The 24,339-nt window shown below is 33.0% G+C and overlaps 3 protein-coding genes across 5 annotated transcripts; 2 read left to right on the top strand and 1 right to left on the bottom strand.

Moving 5' to 3' along the window:
* Positions 1–48: 48 nt before the first annotated feature.
* LOC110411217 (Metallopeptidase M24 family protein) lies at positions 49–5,761 on the bottom strand. 3 transcript variants are annotated; one of them, XR_002444737.1, is made up of 17 exons: positions 5,579–5,761; positions 5,444–5,493; positions 5,286–5,346; positions 5,039–5,134; positions 4,803–4,952; positions 4,460–4,591; positions 4,086–4,213; positions 3,697–3,739; positions 3,326–3,409; positions 2,690–2,731; positions 2,453–2,523; positions 2,299–2,352; positions 2,083–2,188; positions 1,893–1,964; positions 1,032–1,175; positions 530–664; positions 293–433 (listed from the first exon to the last, which is right to left on the bottom strand). XR_002444737.1 is itself a non-coding variant. In XM_021421270.2 (16 exons), exons 1-16 carry the CDS (start codon positions 5,744–5,746, stop codon positions 290–292), a joined length of 1,545 nt encoding a protein of 514 aa, XP_021276945.1. In that variant the 5' UTR covers positions 5,747–5,761; the 3' UTR covers positions 49–289. The 3 variants fall into 3 exon arrangements, 2 of the variants coding, with proteins under 2 accessions (XP_021276945.1, XP_021276946.1); XM_021421270.2 differs by lacking the exon at positions 530–664 and having other exon boundaries at positions 49–433; XM_021421271.2 differs by lacking the exon at positions 530–664 and having other exon boundaries at positions 49–433; positions 1,893–1,961.
* A 7,744-nt stretch (positions 5,762–13,505) lies between these two features.
* On the top strand, positions 13,506–15,533 carry ACS7 (1-amino-cyclopropane-1-carboxylate synthase 7). The gene is made up of 4 exons (XM_021420944.1): positions 13,506–13,792; positions 13,881–14,009; positions 14,128–14,288; positions 14,402–15,533. The coding sequence occupies exons 1-4, from the start codon at positions 13,622–13,624 to the stop codon at positions 15,261–15,263; spliced, it is 1,323 nt and encodes a 440-aa protein (XP_021276619.1). The 5' UTR covers positions 13,506–13,621; the 3' UTR covers positions 15,264–15,533.
* Positions 15,534–21,566: 6,033 nt separating this feature from the next.
* Positions 21,567–24,328, top strand: LOC110411460 (Mitochondrial ATP synthase subunit G protein). The gene is made up of 3 exons (XM_021421624.2): positions 21,567–21,746; positions 22,042–22,241; positions 23,891–24,328. The coding sequence occupies exons 2-3, from the start codon at positions 22,060–22,062 to the stop codon at positions 24,075–24,077; spliced, it is 369 nt and encodes a 122-aa protein (XP_021277299.1). The 5' UTR covers positions 21,567–21,746; positions 22,042–22,059; the 3' UTR covers positions 24,078–24,328.
* The last annotated feature ends 11 nt before the right edge of the window (positions 24,329–24,339 follow it).

Below are 24,339 nucleotides of genomic sequence, written 5' to 3'. Positions count from 1 at the left end.
CAAAGCACGGCGCCGAAAGTCAATGTGCAAATAGAAAGGGAAAATAAGTAAAAAAAAGTTCTTTTTTTTTTTACCATTGGACGTTCCGCATTACAATATGAAACTTGTAGCTGAAAATAATAATAATAATTGTTTAAATTTTGTAACATATAAACATTGAACATTATTCTCCTAACCGTCCATACAAGACTTCTATTGATCAGGCATGTTTTACACAACTAAATAAGTCGAATGGCTGATAAGAGAGATATCTCCCCACATTTTCAGGTTCACTAACTGTCGTTATTTGCTAAATTTTGGCTTCCCCACCATTTTCGGTGTAACCAGAGGCCTTGCTGAGTGGTGGCCATGGTCCCCCTGCCATGACAGCTTCGATCGCCCATGTCTCCCGAGGAACTTTGGTCATGTTCTTGCTACCATTGGCTGTGACAAGCTACAAGAGAAGAAAGGAACTGTATGATTAAGTGAGACCACAAACAGAACAAAAGCACAGAGTCAATTCTAACCGTATAACAGATGTAACACGTACATGAACAAGCTAAGTTCTATAGCTAGATCCATCCCACATGAGTGAGCTTTAAAACGTCCACGGTACATACAGGATTGCATGCATTTAGCAAGTGCTATACTGGCCTAGTACCAATTCTCACCAATACCACAGATCCTGCAGTAGGTCATCTGTAGCTTTTCAAACTTATGCCTAGCTACTTGAAGACCAACAATCAAGTGCATGAACTGAATTGTTACAGCACATTTGAAAGATTTTCGATCAAACCTCAGTTCAGCAACATATCTCATTGTCTCCTTCCGTTCTTTATAGCTAAAACTTAGTTTGGCACCATGAGTTTTGATCAAGTATATTAACAGCACAGGGAAATTTACTTTCTATCTCCACATGCATGTATGTGTTAAAATAAGAGAGAATGTTTTAAACTATATTTGAAACATAGACAAACTACTTATACGTGTAAATTTAAATGAGGCAGGAAATTTTGGACTTGAATGACTGTAAGATTTAGTAAATACAATACCACATCACTTTCTATTCGAACTCCACCAAAATTTTTAAATCTGTCAACTATTTCACGATTGAAGAACTTTGAAGTGTTTGCATTTTCCATAGCCGGAACCAACAATGCATCGATGAAATAGCATCCAGGCTCCACTGTTATCACCTGCAGCAAGAAGATGAAAGCTTAGTATGCATTCTGCTTGTTTGAAGCACTAATTGAATTCCCTGTGCAGAATTTTTATGAGAAAGAACAACAGATCACCTCTAAGAAAAACCTTCAAACTAATAGATTTATTGCAAACTGATTCTTTGTCCAAACGTTTTAGGTGCGTCACTTTAGAGTTAAAATAGGAGCAACTAATTGAACATTAAAGGGATGTTACCTCAGGGTTTCTTCAGAAAAATAGTCACTATGTCATAATTTTTGCACTACCAAAGCACATTAAGAGGGCTAATGGTTGACTGAGCTTAATTATAAACTGAGAACCTATAATCAATCAGAACAGTTGGTATTGGGACGTTGAATTGTAGTCCTTGGAAATAAATATAAGGTCTAAAATTTTAATAGAGAGTGATGTCAGTGCCAGACATTAATTCCACCAAATGGTCATGCAGCAAAGCAAATCAAATATACCATATAAAATTATTTTTCAAAATTCAAACTTAAGCATTGCTTTTGTAAGAATGAAACAAATATATTAATTAAACACAGTCGTGCAACATTCCAATGTCATTCAACTACAAAAGTATCCAAAGACATGTAATATTTAACCAGTGTTAAAGTGTACACAGAAATCATACGTACATCATAGCTGTGCTGATCATAGTCCTAAAAGTGGAAAACTCCTTTGACAACAAAAGGGCAAACAAAAGCACTTACCATTCCCTCCTGGAGTTGTCTAGCAGTACGCAAAGACTTCAAACCAGGTTCTTTTGGTCTTTCTACTCCCTGCTAGATGTTCCAATCCTTCCAAATCAGGGAAATGGAAAGTGTAGCTACTAATGAATTAGGAAAAAACAAGACTAGCATTGAGATCAAATCCATAAGTAGATAAGTTAATAACAAGGACCTTTGGATAACCTCCAGGGTCATGAGTATCAATACCCAAGAAATGGCCCAGACCATGAGGCATAAACATAGCACCCAGTCTCTCAACCATCATATCATCAATGTTTCTACAATAAAAAATTGAAGCCAGCTACTTATAAGTTTAGATTTACTTCTAATAGTAGTAACACAAACTGAATAAAAGAAATAAGTACATCATTAAGAAAATAGAATTTACCCAACAAGGATGTTTCCCTTTATCAGAGACTCCAGAATGATTTTCTCAGCTAATCTGCAATAGATAAAAAGGAAACAAGAATATACAAATCGAAGATAAAAGAAAGAAATTATAAGAAAATTATCTTGTGAGCATTATTATTTTTTGGCCTTACTTGTGCATATCCACCCAGCTTACACCAGGTTTCATTGTACTTATAACAGCATTGTGAGCATCAAGGACAGCCTGAGGAGCATAGCAAGTAGAAAAAGGAATATCAAACAATGACAACTTAAACCAAAAGTATTGTCCTTTCTTTCTTTTTCTTTTTTTTATTAAAGGAAATATGGGTTCATACGAGGAAACTTGATATAATTCCTATCAATCATTGATCAAAGAGTAGAGCACTAACATTATATATAAGGCTTTGATCGCTTGTAAACTTCCCATTCACCTGCCCACAGAATAGGATAAATTTTTGAGAGGAAACTTACCACTGTATACTAGAGAACAAACAGGTCTCTTACTCCCAGTCCCAGTAGCATGGGAGAATTTTGATATGCCTAAGATATATCAGTATTGTCTATACAGTGTAGAAAAACTTGAAATCATATACCAATAGTGAGCTGCAAAAACTGCAGTAAGAAACTTAAATAATATATGCAGCCATCAAACAAACACATACTGCATGTTCTCTAAGCGACTTGGCCCCAAAGGTCACAAAGATACCCACTGATAATTCCATGCAAGCTATGCAAGAATTGGACATGCAAAGCCTACATTTTCTGCTGCACATCTTTGGACTAATGCTAATGGTAAATGCTACCCATTCAATTTCTTTTTCGTTTTTGATTAATCAGATGATGGTATAATGGTATGGCAAAATTAAATCATGAAACTGAGAGATCTAGGAAGGACTAAAGCATAGAAAACATTGGTATTCTTTGTGAAGTTGCATTAAATGCTTCAATTGAAAAGTGAAAGGCCCACATCCAGCATTCAACACACAAGCAAAGAAATTAATTGCAATATAAATAGACATACTCACAGGGAATGAGCATGTAATGTCAGATCCATAGAAACTGTATTCAGCTCCCATGTCAAGCAAGGCCATATCTCCATCTTCTAAGATCTGCAGGAAAGACATAACAGTATTCAAACCTTACCAACTACTACCAGTTTATCAGATTAACTTGAATACATGAATTTGAAACTGTCATTGCTACTCCTTCAGCAAGCACGTGGACATACCCACTTACATCTACATGCTTTTACAAATATTCACCATTTATTTCATTAAAGAGAATAAGACTGCCTAGGGTTGAAGTTCAATTCAAAATCTAATGAGATCATTTTTTTCTTGTGCAACGAAACTGACATCAATTACAAGCATTAAAGGACAAAGGACAAAAATTATACCCTATCATTAGGAGCTGCAGCATGTCCATAATGTAGAACAGCACTGCACCATTAAAACATAAGGATCATTATTTTAATGGAATCTCATATCAATATATTCATACTCAAAAATTAATCATACACCAAGCAAAATTTTCCGAAGTAAAATCATAATTCACAGCTGCGGTACATTTCTCAAATTACGCAGCTGATGAGCTGAGTACCAATTATTGACCTTCAAAATGTTTTAAAGCAACTGTAGCTACCCTAGGTTTCATTTATTTGAAGTTTAGTTTAAAAGTTAATCCTCAAAATATAGATAATTGTGCATGAAAACATTACTAATGTGCTGTTCTTACTGCATTGCATGTATTGAACAAGTAACAATCAGAAACTGAGGTAATCCTTACCTATTTTCACCAGTAGCACAAATACATGTGTATGAACAGTGCCTACAGCCACCATACATGTAGGTGTGATGAAGAAACATACTTTCCAACTGATATTCTTTCATACCTGCTTTAGTTTTTCTCATGACCTAGTCACATAGCACAGCAAATAAATGTTAAATTATCATTATCAATACACTTAGGCAACTGTTTTTGCCAATATATTATTAAATACAGGTGAAGTAAAAGATGAAGAAAATAAAGAAAGAAAAAAGAACAAAGGAACTGGCCACAAAGTAACTAAAAACATGTACAATGATAGATTAATCATTTGCTAAGATATGCAAAGAAAAATATATACAATTGTTTTTCAAGTAATGAGATAAAAACGATACCTCAACATGAGCTTCAGAACTTATATCATTGGCAAATTGGATAAGAGCAAGCTCCAAGTCTGACTTGACAACGCGGCACTCAGTCAATATAGGATGCAGAGTTGTCAAATCTGTCTCAAATTTTTCTATTCCCTAAAAACAAGAGAGGAGGAAAAAAACAGTATAAGCCTCTAAACTAACTAATATGCCACTTTTACATAACATCATAAAAATTGAGTCTAAGGTCATGTGCCAGTTCAGTAACTTTGACAATAGAAAAGAACACTAGAACTTGAGGAACAATATCACTCTGTTCAAAAGGCAAAAAGCAAAAGAAAATAGAATAAAGGACGAGATGTAAAACCTCAAACTCAGCTGGTTTTGAGAAATTATTGCTATCAGTGTTAAGCCCATGTAAGAGGAACAACAATGGTTTTCCAAATCCCTTGTACTGGTCAACCAAGACTTGAACAATTTCATCAGTATAGTAGACCATGCTAACCATATACCTTTCCTGCAAACAAGAATGTAAACATAAAAAGTACTAAGCATACGCATGCACTGGCGTAACAAGCTGGAAAACATTAATAGAAGAGTCACCTGAAAGAAGGGCAGCGGCTTTATTTCTCCCATCCAAACAGCGTAATCTGCAGGTAACCTAGGTGCAAATAGTATCGACTTCCCAGTTGCAATGTCCTTTAGTGAGTTAAAAAAGCTAAGTTTATCAACTTCAACAGTTTATAAATTCGAGAAGCTATACTATTTAAAAATGGAATCGGAAGTTAAAGAAAATGTAATTTTAGAAAAGGAAAAATGCATAATATGGAAATTGATGCATAGAACTTACAATAGCACCGTAGAAACCAGGCTCTCTTACACCAAAAAGATAAGCAAAGTAGCTCTCTTGTCTGAAAACCGATGGATTATAATTAAGTTTGAATTACTGCATTAAACTGAATTGTAATTCAATTGAAAGTTTATAAGAACAAGGCATGGTCTAGGTACCTGAAGAGCTCGATGTGATCAGTGCAATAGCGCGTTTGCTCTTCGCCTCCCTGTTCGATCGATTAATCGAGGAATCTTACATCAATGAAGGCGTTTATGAATAAAATTTAATGGGAATGATAGGTTTACGAGTACCTGAAGCAAGACGAAGCCGTGGAGGGGACGAGCGGAGTCGGAGAGGTGCTGGAGAAGAGAGTCGAGGAGCTTTTGACGGTTGGAGACGTGGAGCTCCATGGGGACCTCCGGAGGAGAGAGAGACGACGGCGATGATGAAGCCATGGAAATGGCTTCTCCTCCCGTCATTTACAAGCAACAGAGCTTCAGTGCCACTATTATTTGGCAGTTCTCTGTTGAATATTGAGGCGTTCAAAACGACGACGCATATAACATGGGCCATGTGTTGGGCTCCAATCGGGCTTTTTTTCTTATAATGATTGGGCATTGAGGGAAAGATAATGATTGGAAGATAATGACACCTTCGTCCGTTTGCTTTAATGAAAAATATTTTTCAAAAAACATTTTCAGGATATATATTTGTTTATAAAATAAAAAATTTAATTAAGATATAAAATATTTTATGAGTTAATAGAAAAAATATCTATTGATTATATAAAATGTTTTACATCCTTAAGAGGCCTAAGACATTTGCCAGAGTTTTGGAAAAACACTTTTATACTAAATTTAATAGTGTAAGTTTGATAAATATTAATATTTAATTTAAAATACATAAAAAATATTTAATTAAAAAATTAAATTCAAATATTAATATTTAAATTACTCAATACTATTAACATATTAAAAAATATTGTCAAATAAAATTATTCAATGCAATTAAAATTTTTATTTATAAATTGAATAAATTTTACTAATAATTATAATAAAAAAATATTTCAATGATTTTCACTTAATAAATATACATTTATAAATATAAGTTTTATAGTGTTATGATTAACGAAATGATGAAATGAAAATTTTTTAAAAAATTAGAATTTACTTTCATTATAGGTATGTGGTTAAATACTCTAAAAAATATTACTATTTATTTTGTTAATTTTTATCTTCATTCTTAATTTTGATGGAAATGAGTGAAAATCAAATGAAACCCTCATTTTATAATCAACTCCTATTTATCATTTTAACACCCTATTAACTCCACTAGGTGAAAAATATTTTTTACACAATGATCTAAATAATAGGAAATATTTTCGACAATTTATTCAAACAATATAAAATATTAAATTTTTTTATAAAATATTTTATACAAAAAAATTCTTTCAATAATTTATTTTTCGATTACCAATTAGACTCTAAATGACCTTTTGGACCTTTTACCTGTGGCCTTAAAAATCTTTGATAAGGTTTAATCTTTAAATATTGTTTACAAATAAAAAAGTCATCTTAAACTCTTTGTCAAACTAACAGAACACCTACATAGATGTATGTAGCATAATCAACCCTTTAGACCTTCAAGGATAAAATATTTATTGTCCCATAAAAAAACATATTTCATCACTAAAACAATGTAATATATGGCATATGTTTACAACATAGCAGCTGTGTACATCATAACAATAAAGCAAGTCATTGAAGGAGTGGGATTATAAACATGACGACCATTAACAATAGGAACTCCTAATGTCAAACCTTATATTAATTTTTAATTAACTCCTAATTTGTACCGTATATGAACTAATTTGACCTTAAGAGCTCTTTTTGGTTTTGATTATTTAGTTAATTAAATTTATTTGAAAGTACATGTGTCACGCCAAGAGATTAGATATTAAACAGATATTAGATGAAGATTTGAATTGGTTGATGTAAATTTTAAATAATTACTTATTTTGGTACACATTAGATTTGAAGTGTTGTTATGGTTTCACCTGCTTAGTACCTAAATCATGATTAAGCTCACAAATAACAATGCTATTATATGCACTTTTGCAGATAAAACATAAAGGCAGAAGTCAAAAAAACAATATTTAATCTAGGTGTAACCAAAAAAAAATCTAAGCAAAGCTGTTAATGAAACTGCAATATAAGCTAAGAGTTAAGAATCTAATTAATCTGATTATGATTTGGGATGAAATCTCCAAAGATTACCCAATATATATAAAAGTGGGAGAATACAGTATAGTTGGCAGATTATTAGATTTACTCTAACTAAATACTATCACATGAATATAATAATAAGCTTATTTAATTGTGGGTAGGAGATGCCTAGAGGTTTACTTGTTTATATATATATAGATATACACCAGCAAAAATTTTGCAATGAAGCTTTTTTTTAAAAAAATTCGCTTGGTTTTGTCAGCGTTTGATGGTGACAGAATTAGGTTTCCAAAGACATGAGGGAGAAAAAGGACGAGTTTTTCCTTGGGCAGATTGATGGATTCTAAGGCAAAAGCTCAGGATTTCTGGAGTTTGTCTATCATTTCTGCTTTTCAACTTCTTTTTTATGGTGAGTATTAGTTGGGAGTTGCGACTCATAATTTTCTATCTTGGAAATTTGCGTCTGGTATACGAGCTAAGTAAGACTAGGAGAGCCTGTTCTCTGCCGATTTGATCTTTGATGGTCAAAGAGTAACTTGGTCAGCGACAGCAGAGGTAGCGATTTGCTATTGTAGGGGTTTGTTGCATTGCATGGCTCGATGACAGCAGACACGCTTGGACATTCAAAACAGGAAGGTAAACACTGATTACCGGAGCTCTGCAGTGCCAGCAGAAATATTTGACATCTTTCACTTTTGGTTTCCCTTTTTGATCCTGATCGGATCATTCAAACAAATTTGCAACCCCTGCATTGAATAATTATTAACATTGTCATCAGTCTCGCTAATCCAAATAACAACTCCAAATGGCTTTGTAGTTAATTTTGTCTTTTAACAGTGTGCTAATATTGTCACTGTCATGAGGAATGAGCTATTAACTGGCAATATAGCCGGGGTATATCCAGGAGTTTGGGTGTATGAAAAAGGAAAATATTGTTGCCCTACATAAAAGGGTAATTTTTATTTTCTATACGATTTCATCTGTGCTGCCTCTTTCATTGAACTACCACTCAGTTTTTAGTCGGTGGCAATTTATTTAGGATTCTTATCTTATAGCCGTATTTTGCAAAGAAATTAATTAGGAGCGAAAAGGACCACAGCTGCTTCATTGAGCTGTCTAAAATCTAAATATTGCTTGGATTTTGTTGACATGTGATGGTGATAGAGGTAGGTGTCTAGCTAGTTACATGGTGGAGAAAAAGGACACGAGTTTTTCCTTGGGCAGAATAAGGGATTCTGGAGCACAGGGGCAGGATTCCTGGAGTTTGTCTATCATTTCATCTTACTTTATGGAGATAATCAATCTGGGAATCAAATTTTCTCTTGGAAATATGTCTGCTAAGCAAGACTTCTCCCAGCTGGTTAATATTCCTTGTGCATCCTTTTCTTTTGTTACCTTACGTCTTTAAAATGCTCTAGTTGTCAAGTCAATGGGGAAATTTTCCATTGACTTGGCATTTGGTGGTAGCAAGTTGTTCATACTGGTTTTATATTCATACAGAGTTAATTTCTAACTTCCTTTATGTCTACAGATGCATCTTGTACCAAGAAAAGTAAAGCGATCAGTGACAATAACTGCATTGGAAATGTGGTCCTAACTTGGTGAGGAGGATGATGCATGGTATCTGAAAGCTAAGACACCCATAGGATCAGAACATCTTGAAAGTTGAGAGTAGCATATTAAATGGTTTTCTTTTTCTGGTGTGTTTTTTCCCCTTCTTGTTGCACAATTATATTGGCTTTCCCTAGCTAGTAAAGGAGATTAGTTCATGACTCATTCAGAAGACTTTCTCTTCTCTTAGTCATCCTTAACCAGTGTTTGATAAAACGTTACATCACACTATCTATGATCTATCAACAGATTTGCAATAGATTGACAGTCAATGGTAAACTTAATAAACGTAAGCCTACGCGGAAACAATACCGGCATTTGTCTGATTAGCTTTCACCGGTGAAGGAAGTGATCACTGATCATGCAATTTGCCCGCTTCATCATCCAAAGGTGTTCAGTGAATTTGCTTCTAGCATAAGATACATATATATCAAGTTGGCAAACCATGTGTACCCTTCAATTTACGAGGTCATCATCCAATCTCTAAACAACATACGAATATGTATATTAAAACCCCTTATTTTCAAGAGTTCCAATGTAAGTTATGATGTATGGATGATTGTGATCGATGCTGCTGCCTGGTTGGCAAGGGGCTGGATGAGAAGAAAGCGAAATCATCTATCCAAATATAATGAGATACACAAATAAAAAAACGAACGAAATGTGCGAAAATTTCAAATATAAAAAAATATATATGTATATCGGAAAGCTTATGATTTCTAGAACTTGTTGGCTGTTCAAGGATCACAATTTAGAGTGCACAAAAAATGGTTAGTAACAAATCATTCCAACAATAATGAAGATATGTATTCTGCGGGTGGAGGTGATAGGGGAGAGTGGGAGAAAGCACATAGAGGAGAATTATAGAAAATTCTTTCATGAAAAAAGGCAACTCTTGGCTCATGTTTTTCAATTATTTGCTAAATACTCATCGAAAAAATAATTCATTTATATGGGGAAAAGGAATTGTGCTATAGAATAAAAGCAAGTGGGAGAATTAGATAGTAATTATATAATTATTTTCTTAAATCATAATTTTTTTAAAAAAAAATTCGAATCTAAAATCTCAAATTTTAATTGTTAAAGATAGAGATATAAGTAGAGCTAATAATAAAGAATGATATATGGAATAGTCTTAATCATGTATTAGTAGTTGTCTAAACTCAAAAACATATATGTGGACGCCGATGGATCACATTTTGTGTGGTTCATTACAACTACATATAGCAACATATTGAGAAATGTTTAACACACAAAAAAGGAAAACAAAAGTCAAAGAACATCTTTGGTGTACTATATGTAGGGCTAAGTATCATAATTATCAACAGGAAATTTCCAATATGAAGACAATGATAAGCATGTTTCCGATGGAACAATGCATGCTTATATGGGGTTCACAAAACGTGTTCGTACAAACACGCTAAGAATCTTATATACTATATATATATATATATATATATATATATTACAAGCTTAATTAAGTAAGCATGTAATGCAAATTTAGACGAATGAAAATGAAGAAAAAGAAAAACATTTAAATAATGAGTGAAATAGATTATTATTATAATTGTTGAAGCATGTAATCTTATTGCAAAACCTTTTGTTTTTCTTACATAGCCAGAGTTAGTATTAATATCCTAACTACCCAATATTCTATACTTCTCTCTCTATTGACGTGATCTTAGCATTAGAATAAAGATTCCGACGTGGCATGTCTTTATTGGCATTGTATCTTCCGAGAAGATTCATGCCCGCTAATAGGGATGCAAATATACACACCCCCGCTTTTATCTACAGTCGTAGGCTTACCTCATTGAGATGCATCTGGGTAATTAATTATGTAACTCCAGGTTGTTTGGTCTCTTACTAGGGGTTACAGTTTATGAATTCTAATTTTCTTCCCACAAAAATTGGACAGAGAATCTATATCTTGCAGGATTTCAATGGTGAAGAGTTTACCTTTTGATTATATATATATATATATATGTAATTATGAGCCGCAACAGCATGTTACGTGTTTTTTCCTTTGAAGAAGTTGCTGATCGAGAGAGTGATTTCGGACGTTTTAACCACATGTCGGCGATAGAAGTTGAAGGCAATTTCTGTCAGGCTTCTGGTGGAGTAGCAACATCAGATGCAGAGATAGGAAGAACATATATACTTTTAGTTCCTTTTTCACTTTCTAGTCTATATTCAAAGCATATGAGGTGACAAAACATGGCCCTTAAATTTTGTGATGTTGACTCACTTAGCAGCTGAGTGCTGACAATTCAAAAACGTACTTCTCTTTAAGCCTAAAAACTCATTAGTAGTACTAAATTAAATTAGTGTCTTATGCAGATAAAAAGGGTTGGGGGTGAGAGGGGGTAGTGCTTTGAGCCTGTCCAGTTGTAAGTTCCCTATGAAGCCAATTGGCCTGTCATTTTCCCTTCCGAAACCCCAACTTCTTGGGTGCTTCCGTACCCAGTTGCCTATCAGTTGGATTCCACTAAGCAGGGGGAAATGTGAGCAACTAGACTTAATTGATAAGACTGCTTCTTAGCTTGGAGTTACCTAACACACTGACTGTACTGTTTTATATATATATTTTCTGATATGGTACTTCAATTTTATCTCTTGAATCTTGATGTAGCAGAACAAGCTGGTTTTGATGACTCCCAGTCTCCCCATTCATTTAAAAAAAAAGGGGGTTTACTCTAGAAATATGCGATTTTTCCAACTTAGTTACTGCTTAACTCTGTATTCTAATCAATGACAGAAAACAACCAGCCTTTGCTCTGTACGTTGACAGTTGAAGAATGAGGTTTACCTTCATTATTAAAAGCAATTAACTCCACTCTTTTCCAACCAATAATTCTGTTATTATAATACTGTAACTGCCCAGAACACACCAATCCCATTATTATTCCAAAGATTAAACCAACACAAATATAAAAATTGAATTTTTTTCCCATATCTGCTGGAGGACCATTGCTTGATACTTGTCTCTCTCCTAGAGGCCGAAGTCGCGGAACAGTCGTCATCGACCACTCTTTTCATGTTCTCTCTACTTTGCACTGGTATATGCAACCTATTAATTTGCGAATCTCCTGCTGGTTGAATTCCTGCACATGGATACTCATGATCTCCATCCACACGTCGTTGATCATAGACAAGAACTTAAGCATATTCTTCTCTTTGGTTTTTGTTATGAGGATGTTGTTTATTCTCTACGTTAGTTAGTTCAAATCTAAAAGCCTTTTTTTTTTTTCAAAACAAAATAAAACCAACATAATCTTGACAAAAATCTCTAACTCTAATTACATGTAGGAATATACCTACATATTTATTAATAAAAAAACAAGCATAATGTTATTGATGAATGAATCTAATTAGCCATGTACAAAAGTTAATTAGCTTGCTAATGAACCATTATCTTTCATTTGATTTTAATCGATATATGTGCTTTAGTTTTTTCTTCAGCATATATATGTACTTAGGAAGAACTAACAGAATATAGTATACCAGAAATAAACAAAGCATTTCACTTAATAGGCACTGAATGATCAAATGATCATTTAGTATATCATTAACTGAATGATTAAATCATAAAACCCCCATGATTGCTTTTGTTTAAGATTACGTTCAAACCTTATATTAAAACTTAGATTAGATTAATGAGCATCCATAATGTTGAAAAATCCTCAAACCTCTGAAGAAGTAATAAGTTCTGTTGCTTGGAACTAATGCCTCAGTGGGGCCATCAGATCTTCTCGGAGCTTCTCTTTTGTCTCAACTTTGTTTGCAAATCAGAATCTTAATCTTGAGTAATCAGGATCTTTGTCAGGTTATCGGAACTTAACTACTCTTAGATCTCTCGGCATGATTGTGTGTAATATGCATTCTTCACGTAAGATATGGTTTCACTGAAGAACTTTCGGTTTTTTCAACAGGGATTTGATTAGTCATAGGTTTGGGAAGTGGGGAATTGCAAAGGGAACTCAATTACAATTATTTAAAATGAAATTAATTAGTACTATGCATATTACAAATCAAGAGAGTAATTATAAACTTGAAAAGAACCATTGTCTATTCTAACAATTTGAGAATTAAAGGCCTAAATAGGGCACCAACCTTCCCATATCAACCACCATCTTTGGCATCGATCTCATGGAGATTGAGATAAAGAAAGATTTGACAAGATGACAGTTGTCACTGGAGATAAATACTATCTGTAAAAGGTGACCTTTGATTTTGCTTACTCTACAGAATCAATCATTGATATTTTTTTGATTTTCTATCTTCTGAAAGAACCAGGGCAAGTTGTAAGGCCTTTTTTTCTGTGTCAAAGGGCTTCCTGGATCCTATATATAAGGGCAAGTCATTGGCAAAAGTTTCATTCATCAGCTATTCAGCTCCCTTAAGCTCTCTTCTCTCACTCCTCTCTTTTCTCTGTCCTCTCTCCTCTATCCTGTCCTTGTTCATACACAACAGCTCCCTTACAGAAAAAGCCTTACTAATTCAGATAGAAAGATAGACATGGCTATAGAGATTGAGCAACCTGCTGTTGGACTATCAAAGGTTGCAGTTTCTGAAACTCATGGAGAAGACTCTCCATACTTTGCAGGGTGGAAAGCATACGATGAAAACCCTTACGATGAATCAATCAACCAGTCAGGAGTCATACAGATGGGACTCGCTGAAAATCAAGTCAGTGTCAGGGCAAAGCAGTTATCTAAAAACAGCAAAAGAAGCAATTAGAATTTGCATGTAATGTTGTTTGTTGTTCCTCGAACAGGTTTCATCTGATTTACTGGAGAAGTACTTGGAAGAGCACTCGGAAGCATCTAGCTGGGGGAAAGAAGCACCTGGCTTTAGAGAAAATGCTTTGTTCCAAGACTACCATGGACTAAAATCTTTCCGACAGGTACTTTCCTTGAACCTCAAGATTGTTATTTATACCTAACACTTTCATATAAAGGCACAAAACCAGAAAGCAGCTATAGTATTGCAACCCGACTAAACCATGTTCATTTTGCACACAGGCTATGGCAAATTTCATGGAGCAAATTAGAGGGGGAAGAGCAAAATTCGACCCTGATAGAATAGTCCTGACTGCAGGCGCAACTGCAGCTAATGAGCTGTTAACATTTATTTTGGCAGATCCTGGGGATGCTTTGCTGGTTCCAACTCCATACTATCCAGGGTAAGAACAAGTTCGAATAAGAACCTTTTCTCGGAATTTCATTTCCCATGCATTTCCATGCTCATTCATATTTTTAAACAAAGTAATAAATTGAACTGTTTTGTTTCCTCCAGATTTGACAGAGATCTGAGGTGGAGGACCGGTGTGAAAATTGTCCCAATCCATTGCAATAGCTCAAACAACTTTCAAGTTACACCTGAAGCTCTGGAAGCTGCATATGAATGTGCAGAATCCATGAACTTGAAAGTAAGAGGAGTACTGATAACAAACCCCTCCAATCCGTTGGGTGCAACAATCCGACGATCAGTCCTGGAAGAGATTCTTGATTTCGTCACACGCAAAAACATCCACCTTGTCTCAGATGAAATTTACTCTGGATCAACCTTCTCATCATCCGAATTTATAAGCATTGCAGAAATTCTTGAAGCTCGTGACTACAAAAATTCTGAAAGAGTTCACATTGTTTACAGTCTTTCTAAAGATCTTGGCCTTCCAGGTTTTAGAGTCGGAACAATATATTCCTACAATGACAAGGTTGTCACAACTGCCAGGAGGATGTCTAGTTTCACCTTGATTTCTTCTCAAACACAACATCTCTTGGCCTGCATGTTGTCTAACAAGGAATTTACCGAAAACTACATCAAGACGAACAGAGAGAGACTGAGAAAGAGATATGAAATGATCATCAAAGGCTTGAAAAATGCGGGGATTGAGTGTTTGAAAGGCAATGCTGGTTTATTTTGCTGGATGAATCTATGTCCATTGTTGGAGGAATCTACAAGAGAAGGCGAATTGGCTCTTTGGAAGGTTATCTTGAACGAAGTGAGGCTAAACATATCACCAGGATCTTCCTGCCATTGCTCTGAACCAGGATGGTTCAGGGTCTGTTTTGCCAACATGAGTGAGCAGACGCTAGAAGTTGCACTGGAAAGAATACATAAACTCATGGAACAAAGAAAGAGCAAAGAAACCTAATAAAATATTCTCGGTAAATCAGTCATATTCACCAAGTTTTTAGTGGGGTTCTTGCCCATTTAGATTCTTTGGACGACATAACCCGTTTGAAGGTTTGGGTTTGTGTCATAAAATGTAAAGTAATATTTTTATTTTGAGATTCTTGTTTAGGTGTTCGTGATTATATTCTTGTTTTCTTGCTTGTGGAAAGCAAGTTCCCTAGAAATTCTTCCATTTATTTAATTGGAGGAACTTCTGCTGTTGTTTTCTCTTGTCACCTAAACTACTTAAATTATATATACTATTGTCTTTGATTTACTTTATAATGTCTTTGACTTGGTCATTATTTAATTCAAGCAAGAAATGTGCATGCTTTTGAAATCATCAGCTAAACACAATCAAGTTTTTTTTTCCTCTTGGGTCTAAAAAAAATTACTTAATCAAACTGGCTACCAACCAACCAAGGGAAGTAAGTCAATTCAGAAGGCTCCACAGTGTCATGAAATCATGATTATGTAGATAGGCGTGGCAGGTCAAATAGCTTCCAAGATTCATATTTATGTCCACATGAATTTTTCCAGCTTTAAGATAATTTTCCAACCTCATATTATCATTTTGAAGCAATAGATAAGTGTGTTGGACTACTTCGAATTTGGTGAGAATAGATGAGAATTAAACCTTTATGCATATTCGAGATTAAACTTTAAATAAAACAATATGATTTTTATCATAATTGATTCTATATTTCATTTCAAATCTTAAAATTTTAATATTTATAAAATGAGATAGTACGATTTTTTATTATCATTTATCTCACATGTCATTTCAAATCTTTATGATTTAAAAGTAAATATATTTGTTTAACATCTAATCAAAAAGTTAAATCTAAAAGTTTTATTTGATGGAAACTATTCATATGTCATCGAACAGATTAAAATTTATTTTCTTGCAATGCTACATGGTTTTTTAGGCCAAGTGATGTAGCTAGGCATTTACTTGTTGCAACCCACGCCATGCAAAAGACGCGCACACAACTGTATATGATGTGACACCTTGCATATCATACTTCACAGATAAAGGTTAACAATGAAGAAAACCAGTCACACTTGTTTTCTTTGTAATTATCCTACTTTGCATTTGGAAATATATGTAAAAAAAATCATAATCCTTCACAAATATAGCAAGTTTGGTTCTGGGTTTCACAGCTCTAAATCAAATCTTTTCATTTTTCTCATATATTTATGCTTCTATATATAAAAACTGTACCTGGCAACTATGAATAGGGTAGGAGAGACATGCTTCCTGCAAATATGTTTTTGAGCTGGATTATGGATATGAGTTTTTGTTTTTGTATATGGATTCAGATGAAGGGTCATGGCACCTTATTTTTGTTTGGGTGCTAGGTTGCTGGTATTTTCTTTTTACGGCTTCTGTACAAGGTCTAAAGGAAAGGGTTTGTAGGTTTCTTCATGACCTGCGTCCTGGGATGTTTTTGTTCCAAAGGAAAATTTTCAGTCCCGGCGAATCAATGCAAGCTCTTATGATTTCACAAAAAAAAAAAGGTGAACCTGGCAACTTGAGATATAATCCATTATCCACCCAAATTAATTATGCAGTTGTTGGGTTCAGCTGAAAATCTTCTGAGCAAAACACCCATATATTATCAATGTATTAGTTGGCTTATCATCGCCACATTCTCTTGAAATAATTATGAAGTTGGTTTGAAAGATAACAATGAATAAAGTAGCGGCCAGCGCCACAAAATCCCCCAACCCAACCCCTCCCTTAATTAATCTCATGGCTAGCTAGGTTGGAAAGCTGGACTTTGAATCTTTTGACATTAGAAGGTTTTTTTTTTTTTTTCTTTCTTCGTTTGGGGCCAACACATATTTCAGTTGATCCTATCAACTGTCATAATCAGGTCATGCTCAATAACACTAAGCTTGATTAAGATGTACTGATAATTAGATACTTTAACGACTGCATGGCTTGATTTTATTTATATTGTAATAATTAGTAGATAAGATATACATACAATATTCTATGCAATTTAGTTATATATATATAAAAGTTTGCGTATGATCTTAACTAAACACCGAATTAATGGGCCACCAGGAATTAATCATATCATTTTTAGTGTTGGAAAATCAAGCGAGATTATTGGGTGTGATTACATCTTATCATTAGAGTGATTAGACCTTAATTTGTTTATCTATGTATCATTCAGAACATCTCATCGACAACTAACGTTTTATGTGCTATGAAATGATATTTATCTAATCATACATTATATGCTAACTTAATCTAGCTATAGTTGATTTGATCAAAAAAGGCAAGTCCTATTGGTAGGATAATTGTTTGCACAAATTAAGCATCAATCAATTTTATGAACCTCGAGAAATATTAGTGGTCATGAATTATACTAATCTTTAGCAAGAAGACATAATACAACTGTTAAGCATCCCTATCAGGAAAAAAATTTTTTATTGGTAACTTTTTAGAGCAATATTTGACTTTAATAAGGGCATTTTCAAATTGAAATTAAAAACCAAATTAAAGATTAATATTGTTAATTAAATATTTGAAAATTTGCGAATGATCTGAAATAATCCCTACTTAAAAACGATTGAGAATAACACTAAAATGGCTTTGGTTTAAAATTTTGTAGTCAAGTGTTTTTCTTTTTGCCAAAAATAGGATATGCTATTATTTTAATAATCATTAAATTATTGAAAAACTAAAAACTTCAAAAATATCAAATTGATTAAAAAATATAAAAAGGGTAAGAAATACTTGAAGAAAAAAATATGTTTTTTGAAAGAAATAGAGCATGTTGGCACACGTGTGAACATTGTGGTTAGGATTCTGTTTTCTCCAAGGAGCTGAGCTGCTGTGTTGACAAATTCTACAGTTGCGTAGTCAAAAGTCAGCCGAACGCCAACAGAGTTGATTGAATGACAGCCGTTGAGATCGACTCACAGGAAGACAAATCGAGAATGCCGCAATGATAAAAGCCACGTAAGCAATGATGGAATGGTCACAAACTTACATCCTGGCAGCCAGCCACTTGGATGCATTGTTAAGAAAAACGGGGCAGTTCTGGTTGCGTGATCTGCGGCTGCCACCTGAGGCAACGGTCCACATTTGATCACGATCCATTCCTATCAGGGAAGGGAACAATTGGGATGGGAAAGCTTGAAAAGTTTTAATGATAGAATGATTGCAAGGATGGATGGCTTGTCAAATATGTGTTGTTTAATCAAAGATTTACATGGTACATATGATAGCACTTTCCAAAGTCCAAACACATTATCCCAAGAACATAGTACCAAAGCCAATCATTCAACTCTATGCAATAATACAACCTTTTTGCCATAAATGTTACTAGTCTTCGAGTTGGACGATAAGAATCCTAATTAGTTTTGACTTATTATTAGCTTACAATTTCTTGGGAACCCAATGTTTTTTCTTCATCTCAGTTTAATTTTTTCGCCCCAGTGTTTTATATTTGTCCGTACAAGCACAACCAGCTCTGTGGGAGTATATTCGTCAAATGAGACTTATTTTTCGATTATGTAGTTTAATCCAAACTCTGTCCATCATTTTCATTCCTGCAGCTTGAGATAAGTCTGAACAACACCCTGTTTAATAATTTTTTAATGACTTATATTTATCTTATTTCGATCAATTTATTTTAAATTAAAAAATATAGCCCTCTATTAGTCTGGCGTAGATCTTGGTCAAAATTTCCCTCTTATTAGTCTGGCTAGATCTAGTCATCTAGCCAAGCACATCCGTCATCGATCACGCAGCCCAACCCCAAATTTAAATTATGAGTTAAATAAATAGTCATATAGCCAGTTAGCCATTAATTTATTTGACATATTATCTACTTTAATTGAGAACTGAATAAATTATTAACTATAGGTTCCCATAACTATAATTTTGCTCACGTGTTGTTGCAGGGTAAATTTTTTTTATTTGAATCATTTATAATTTTTCAAAATATTTATCTTTTTTATATATCTTAGTATATATAATATATGTATAAAATAACAGGAATATCTCATAAAATTATTTGAAACATTATTTATTAATAATTAATATTACTTAAATATTTTTATTTTTTGTTCATATTATAATCATAATATATGCATTCAAAAATTTGACTCATTTGTTAGTGTATAATTCTTTACTTAAAAAATAAAATTCAAAACTTTTTTCTCTCAATTATAAAAAAAATATTATTGATATAATTAATTAAAATTTCTCAAAGTTTGTTTTAAGATGTTGCTAATAGAATAAAATACAATGTATAAGATAAAATTAGTACTTAATTATTTTATTTAATGATAAGTGTATGTATCTCTTTATCAAAAAGTGGTTTCTAATCCTCAAGCTAAAAAAAATAGGTGTGAATATGATTTTCTTACGTTATATCACTTCTCATAAATAAGTATACTAGATATAAAATATTTAAACCTTTCAAATTTATTATGTAATCTTATTTTTTTATTTAATCAATTAAGTATGCTACTTTTACATTACACATTCTGCACTTTCATTTCTTTCTTTTTTTGAAAATATAAAAAAATAGTCTGAAAGAAATTATTTTTAATCTATTTAAATAAACATATAAATATAATACATTACCATATAAAAAATAATAATTAGTTTTAAAAAGAAAATGAAATTTTTTTTAAAAAAATAACATTTACATTATAATTAAATAGGTTTAATTATATATTTTTGTATTTTTAATATCCTGAAATTAATATTTAGTTGGTATTCTTTTATTTAATATCTCATATATGATTTTAACAAATAGTAATTAAATATTTTAAATACGTTATTTAATTATATATTTATTTTATTCAATTAGGTGTATATTTTTATGTCACGCTTATTTTTTATTTAATAATAATATGTTTGTATCATTTTATGTTAATCTCTTTTTCCTTTTTTTTTCTTTCTTTTAATATATTAAAATAAAAAAGGCCCTTAATTAGTAGGCCTTAGAAACCTTACTTTTCTATTATGTTATATAATTTAATTGTGAGTTAAACAAGTTGATAAATTGTCACTTATGTTAATGAGCCTACATGTTTCGGTAAAATGGCTATACTAACTATTAAATTACTTACCCTTTAAAATATTTTTGTAAAAAAATTTAATGATATATCTCACTTGATAATTTCAAATATGATCCATCATCATGACACAAGATGACATAAAATTGCATAGATTTTAGTTTATAATTATTGTGTTTTGTATATTAATCATATTAATACATTTAAAATATGATGATTATGTATCTTAAACTCGCTTAATTTGTTTAAAACTTATTTAACTCGTTTAATTAATTAAGTTATCTGGCCAACTTGTATAATTTGACTCATACAACCCATTTATGAACTTGTTTAATACAAGTATTTAAAAGACTATTTAACTCTGTTAAAACGAGTTTAAACAATTAAATTTAACATGCTTAATGGATATAATATTTTGTTATAATTATTTTAAGATTGTTAATTTAAAATTTTAATAATGAAGTTACATGTTTTATTAACAAATATTTTTGAATGTAAACATGTTATTTTATTAAAAATTAATTTAAACAAGTTAGTCATTTTTAAACATATTATCAATATCATATAAAATTTAATCTAACATGTAATCATATCGTATTATGTAAAGTATTTAATAAACATAATTGTTTACGTTTTAATTCATTGACATATTTAATTAATTATGTTATTTTTATAGTTAGTTATATAATTATTAATTTTTTATGTTTAGATGATATAAATAAAGTAATTAAAGGACGTGAACACGAATTAGAATATACTCTAATCTTACCTTTATAAGATTTTCACAATTAAAACCTGCATAAATCACATGCATCATGTGAAAAATATGGGCCAATAAAAGGACCCAAAAGAAACATAGGCAGCTGAAAGGCTCTTCTTCAAGACTAGGAGAGATAGAATCCACGCTGCAGAAGAAGAGGCCCAACAACCGTCTGCGAGGACTGTGGAGAAATTCTACAGAATAAAACAGTTGAATTTTATACTTTGGTGTATTTTCTCATTTAATCTTAACGTAGGGATACATTAGCATGTGAGCCTTTAATCTGAATAATATGATGTCAATTACAATAATTGTTTTTGTTTTTGGGACTTTTTTTTACTACTCTTGCCTTATTAGCCTTGGCCTTTTATTTAAATTATCCAAAAATTTAAAAAAAAAACTGAAATAAATTACTGGAAATCGGAAACTGACCCCTGAAAATTACAGAATTTAAAACAGAACCCCAAGTAAAACCCCAAAAGGGTCATGAGCAAACAAATCTACCGATCCCAAAAAGCTAGCTTTCTCAGTCTCTCGCTCTTTTTTCTGAGGTAAGCGGCGAGAGAAGCCAAGACCACCCCCCATCCCACTCTCGTCTTTGCCTTCAATCAACAACACGCTCTGTTTAATCTTTTATTTTTCCTCTCATCAAGGGTAAGATTCACTTTCTTTTCTGAGATCTACAATTTATTTGATCTTAAAACATCTCACAGTTTTCTCTTATCGTTTTATTCTCAGATCTATTGATTTTAGAACTCGATCACTATCAACAGTTCTTTTATTTCCACAATTGATTGCATTTTATGTTGATTTTTAGGGTTTAAATTTGCTGATTTCATGTTATTATCAATTGCAACTTTTTTTTTTTGCTATTTTAGGATATCTAAGGCGTTTTTGGAAAAAGAAATTTGATTTTTTAAAATTGTTTTATGTCTTGTTTACGGTGCAGATTTGAGGTGAGAAGTTGATGGCGTCAAAGTTGCAGCAGTTGCAATCTAAGGCGTGTCAAGCGTCGAAATTTGTGTCCAAGCACGGAACTGCTTACTACAGGCAGTTGTTGGAGCAGAACAAGCAATACATTCAGGAGCCGCCGACAGTGGAGAAGTGCAATGAATTGTCTAAGCAACTCTTGTACACTCGCCTAGCTAGGTATTTGTTACTTGCGCCACTCTTTTTGCTGACTTGAAGACTTTGAATTCTGATAAATTGATTGTAATGTGTCGTTTAGTATCTGATTTCCCTTTCCTTATATCTTTTTGGCAATGTGTCAATATATTTTGCTTGCATTCTCGAGTTACTGAATTCGCCTGCATAAAAATTGACTTCTAAATGTATGTTAACGTGTTATTTATGTATTGCACCTATATTAATCATATACTCAAAATGTCAAAATGTCATGTTTGTTAGCCCTGTGTGACTGTGAGTTTATTGTTATCTCTTCCAGCATCAAAAGTTTTGGCAAGGAAGAAAAAGATAGTGAGATATGACTTGTATCACGTCTTTAGATGTCAAAGCTTTTGTTTGTAGAGCTCCTAAGATCTGAGTTCTAAAATAACAAAGTGATTGAAGTTTCCTCTGTTGAACAGACTGCCACAGAGACTAACACAGTGAAGGAAATATGTTGTAATTAGTCCAAAAAATCAATCAAGTTGATGCCTAGCAATATTTATCGGGCAGAAACCTAGTGAATTTTTGTTTTTGATAGAGTTAGCAACAAATAAAGTTGTTCTGCATGTAATTTTACTTTTGAATAACAACAATCACACAGTCATAATGTCTTTGGTCATATAGGTGTAAGTTGTCCACTGTTATTTTTAAGTAATGAGTATGGTGCTTTTATTGGTATCTACTAATTTTGTTTATGATACGAAAGTCTATGTAGTTGTTAGTAGAATTGGACAAATTGATAGTGTTTATGGCATGTTACTTAGGGCATAGCATTGTTAATCCTTGAGCATTGATGTTGGTTGTTTTAGGGGCTGCAAAATACTCACTTATAGTGTAATTTGTTCTTGATCTTCTCATATTTTTATATTTATGTTGCACTATACATGAATTTTACAGTTTTTCAGTACATCCAGGTGTTCCATGTTTTGGTTGAGATACAAAGTTTGTGGATGAAGCATGGGTGTTAGGATTCTGCTCCGTGAGAGATGAATTCTCTTTGTCATGTTAATAGGAAAGTTCTTGATGGTGATTGTGAGAGAACATTGGTCAATAGTACAACTTGGATTTAATGAAAGCTAGTGAAATTCTTGCAGTTGAGATTGGAAGACCTTCGATGATCTTCTGGCAGTATATGGAGAAGCCATTTTCTGGCAAATTCTCTGGAAAAACATTTTATTTTGTTACTTCTACCTCTCAGTATGTGACTCATGTTTGGGAGTTTCCCTGTTTCATCTCGAGAAGGATGGGAAGTGAATGAAAGCAGCTTTGCAACTTAATAGTAAATACATGAACTTTTTGAGTTCATGAGAACAAAATAATGAGACTGTGCCATTCTATTTAACATTCTGGAAATTTCAGTGACTGTGCATGTTATGTCCTATGAACTTCCGAAATGGAAGAGAATAAAAGAACAATGAAAATGTGGCTGGGTTTCTTATGATTGTGCATGTTGGAAAGAGTCAATGATAATGCTTCCATGTCTACTTGTGTGTTTATTTGCAATTTCCTCTTTGTTATATGCCATCTCACTAGAAACAGTTATTAGATTATTCTATGGAGGCAGAATACTGGTCAAAAATGAAAATCACCAGTGCATGTAACAATAACTCCTTTTGATGCAATTTTTGCAGTATCCCTGGTCGTTATGAGTCATTCTGGAAGGAGCTTGATTATGTCAAGAATCTGTGGAAGAACAGGCAAGAACTAAAGGTTGAAGATGCTGGTATTGCTGCTTTGTTTGGGCTGGAGTGCTTTGCATGGTTTTGTGGTGGTGAGATAGTGGGAAGGGGTTTTACTTTCACTGGTTACTATGTCTAAGGGTGATCACCTGGTGGAAGGACTTTCAGGGAGTTGGATGTGTGTGCCTTTATCGTCGTTTGCACGATTGAATTGCGGCCACTCTAGATGCACATTTTTGTTATTTCGTGAAATTTTTGAAGCTGAGAAATCAGTGGTTAACTTGATAGCCTGAATAAGCCTTTCTATTGTTATGTTATCTTCACAGAGAATTTACTGCAACCAATGATTGATGATAATGGTGCGAATCACTCTCAACTTATTTACACTAATCTTCCAATCT

This window comes from Theobroma umbraticum, unplaced genomic scaffold (genome assembly GCF_002168275.2).
Source record: "Theobroma umbraticum cultivar Fairchild unplaced genomic scaffold, ASM216827v3 scaffold_56.0, whole genome shotgun sequence".
NCBI classification, from domain to species: domain Eukaryota; kingdom Viridiplantae; phylum Streptophyta; class Magnoliopsida; order Malvales; family Malvaceae; genus Theobroma; species Theobroma umbraticum.
Note: the sequence above shows the minus strand (reverse complement) of the source record. Positions and strands in the feature narration are given on the sequence as shown.